Source organism: Elephantulus edwardii, unplaced genomic scaffold, assembly GCF_000299155.1.
Source record: "Elephantulus edwardii isolate Elephantulus edwardi_28Jun2011 unplaced genomic scaffold, EleEdw1.0 scaffold00157, whole genome shotgun sequence".
NCBI lineage: Eukaryota > Metazoa > Chordata > Mammalia > Macroscelidea > Macroscelididae > Elephantulus > Elephantulus edwardii.
In genome coordinates, this window is record NW_006399907.1 from 2,135,576 (window position 1) to 2,139,432 (window position 3,857).

At 35.9% G+C, this 3,857-nt stretch overlaps 1 protein-coding gene across 1 annotated transcript in view; it reads right to left on the bottom strand.

The window, feature by feature from the left end:
• The window catches only part of ASUN (asunder spermatogenesis regulator), a 51,982-nt gene extending 48,824 nt beyond the window's left edge, over positions 1-3,158 (bottom strand). The window contains exon 1 of the mRNA XM_006895087.1: positions 2,934-3,158. Within this exon, the coding sequence (XP_006895149.1) occupies positions 2,934-3,158 (225 nt within the window). The remainder of the gene's footprint in view (positions 1-2,933) is intronic.
• Positions 3,159-3,857: the final 699 nt, after the last annotated feature.

The window sequence follows — 3,857 nt, forward strand, 5'->3', positions numbered from 1 at the left end:
TTAATGCAGGGACAACTGAAAGGGAAAAGACCAGGAGAAACGAGTCATTGAAAAAGTTGGACATGAAGGATTCCATGTACAGTAAAAGCAAACACAAAGGCCTGTATGCATATACCAGAAACACAAAAGTCAGAACATACAAAAAGGATAAGCTCAGAGAAACAGGCAGCAACCACAAGATATACATACAGGACACAGAAAAGTCATAATGGGGCTTGACTTCATTCTGTAAAATGCAAATTAAAAAATACTACCACCTAAGAAGACAGTGATGGTAAGGAGTATACTTGGAAATACTGAAGTAATTTTTTCTCTTGGGCAGAAAGCTAAACTCTTTCTTCCCCTTGGATACTATAACCTATGATACTATGATATTACCCCCTCATAACCATGCAAAATTAACCTACTTTACCCAAGGAAAGGTGATAATTGGTCTCCTTTCTTGCAGGTTATATGACAGAGATATATTTTTTCTTTCTTTTTTAATTTATTACTTTTAATGACAGTTTACAGTGACGTAGAATTTCCAGTCATTCATTGTTATACTTTTCTCCCGGCCCACCCTCCCCCCCTCAAATCACTCTTCTCCTTGAAAAGAAAAACTCTTTCACTGTTATGCAGTCCCTACCCCAAGTTCACGCCACTATGCAGCCTTCATTCTGGACCTCTGTAATGACAAGAATACCTATTTGTATATCCCTTTTAAACAGATCTCTCCCTCATCTGTTTCAACGTAATATACATAATTTCTCCCCTCCTTTTCCCTCAACCCTGATGTCAGTTCAGTTTTACTACAGTGGCCCTATGCAACATTTGTCCTTTTGTGACTGAGATATTTCACTCAGAATAATGTCGTCCAGGGTCATCCATTTTGCATACTATTTCATGAGTTCCTTTTTTTTCAATGCTGCATTTCCTAGTATTCCATTGTGTGAATATACCAGAGCTTCTCTATCCATTCATTTGTTGATGGGTGACAGAGACATAATTAACAAGCTTACAGTGTTTCATTTAAATCTTACAACCATCATAGGAAGCAGGTACATAGGAGTAAACAGAGTCTCTAAGAAATTAATATGATCATGATCATATTGCTGGTAACAAAAGAAGCCATAATTTAAACCAAAGTCTTTGCCTTTGAATATATTATCCTCCCTTACAGTGTACTTGCAACCTTATATAAAATGCACAAATATTTAACATTAAAGAGAGATTCTAGTCATCCCTATTACTATCAACCTGACTCCTAGTGAACTCACAGGACAGAGCACTGTCCACAGGGTTTTTCAATGTGGTGGTATTTACAGGAGCAGACTACGGTATCTTTTTCCCCATCTAGTAGCTGGCAGATACAAACCAAACACTTTTAAGTTAAATGGAAATATAATCACTATGCAGACTAAAACAATTTATCTTTTCATTTTTAAAAAATCTGAAATGTATTTTGGACTTGCTATTTAACCTTCTTTATGCCAATCTCAGACTTGACTAGTCCCAATCTGTTGTTAATTCTGATTCATGAAAACCCCCACGTGCAGAATAAAACCACTCCTGAAGGTTTTCAAGAACATGGACTTTCAGAAACAGATCGTCAAGCCTGTCTTCCAAGATGCCTCTCATTCTCACCACAATTAAGTACAGTGATCCTCCATCAGATTTGCTAAGTTAAAAATCTTATTGGGAGGAGACAACCCATCTTTCTCTGTTAGAGCCACTGGAAGATAAGCCGCTGGTGGATTTAAACTACCAAAGACATTTGGTGGTTAACAGCCTAACATGCTACGGATTACAATACCAGAGCTCCAAGATGACCCTGAGTTCAAACTACCAACCTTTCATCTGGTAGTTGAAGATTTAAAGACTTATACAAGCCAGTGATTCTGGTCCCAGCCCAACTCAAAATCAACCTTAATACTGTCCAATTCCTGTCAACAGCCACCCTATGTTGGGTTTCAAAGGCTTTCAGAGAAAAGCCTCTTTGCTTTCTCCCACAGAGTAGCTAGTGGATTCAAACTGCAGAACTTTCACTTAGCAATCCAACAGCAACTCACTACACTAACAGGGCTCTTTGATCTCAAGTTAACCTGTTCCGAATGAAACCAAAAAAGTCATTCATTTGTGGCTAACCAGATGACAATTCCAACTTCGGCAATATTAAAACCTGAACATAACTTTAACACTGGGAACTTCTATAGCTCATCAATTCTTTTCTAATTGATAAAAACAATTTTTACTTAGTATTCTTAAAAGTGTTTATTCCTAATATTGTCAAATCATCTAGGAAGTTAGTATATATTCACTGAAAGTACAAAGAGTCTATCTGGATTCAAATTCTGCCTCTGTCTCAAACTACCTAGGCCAAATTTTCTTATCTTCTCTTTGCCTCAATCTTTCTATCCCCAACACAGATTAAGTAAGGCCAATATTCAGCTGGTACACAGCAGTATAGCCTGACAAAGAGATAACAGTCAATATCCCTTCTGCTTAAAAGGTAAGGAGTTGTGCTGCCAAGCCAAATTCAAATCTACCAAGTGATCTGCATAAGGAAAAGAAGTGTCCTCCCAAGAAATTTACTACCTCTGAAGGCTGGAAGGTCAACTATGAGTCAGTTCTGAATTGACACTGTATCCACACCACCACAATAACTACAGTATCTCATAGGCTGTTGTAAGACTTAAACTAAATAAATACAAAGCATTTGGGACAATGTTTGCACATGCAAGCACTCAATAATTATTAGTATTAAATGGCTCTATTGTTGTTTTTTATTATGGCTTTAACGAGTCATAATATATTAATCCCAAAGGGCAAATCTATATACCACATTTAAAAAAAGTTAAAATACATAGCTCTAAATCAAATCAAGAACAGATTAAAAAAGAATGCATTTAAAATATCTCCAGTAATTTGGCTTATACTTTAGACTTACTCACCAGCTTTTTGAAAGGAAATATATCGTACATTATTCTACAATACTCCATGGAGGATTCTACAGAACAAGTCCACAATGATTTAGATATAGGAGCCAAAGGAATGATGCCTTGGGTCCTATTTTTCACCAGCATATCAAACTCAACGTGCTGTCGGCATGATTCTGCCATGTAAGGACAATGATCCACCACAAACACTGTTTTATGAGATTCAGAAAAAATCTTCATATTAGCCTATAATAGGAAAAATATATTAACTGAACATCTTGTATATAATATTATGCACCTTAAATGACTTCTAATTACTAAAGTGTCTTTCCTCATGATTTGGTAGGGAACATCAATTACCAGTGTTCAAATAAATAAAAGTAATCAAGAACAAGATTTAAAAGAATCAAGACGAGTATGTACCTGTATCAATTCCAGGGATAAGCTACGTCATATTGGATGTCACTCCACATGTAAAATTAGCGTCCATACATTAATTTTGCATTAATTTTAAATTGTCAAAAGACCATATTTTGACATATAATTGCATTTTGTTCATTTATGTAATACCAAACATCAAAATTGGTAATATTCAAAATTACATTGTTGATACTCGTTGCTAATTGACAACAATTACATCCAATCTCTAAAATTAAACCAAGTCATCATTTTGGGGCTTCTCTCCCCCTAAGAAACCATTCGAGACTTATGGAAAATGATACGGAAGGGGAAATTAACAGGAAAAAAGAACTGACAACAAAAGAGAAGTCAAAAAACATCAACTTGACGTAAAATAACTGCATATCAAGTTCTTGCATTAACATAAAGACCCAATTCCACCATCCCTTTAGCTTTTGAAACAGCAAAGCTATCAAGTAGACCAGAAAAAGCTCGTTGCTATCATACTGGCAGGGAGGAGGAACTTTTAGAACTTTTCAT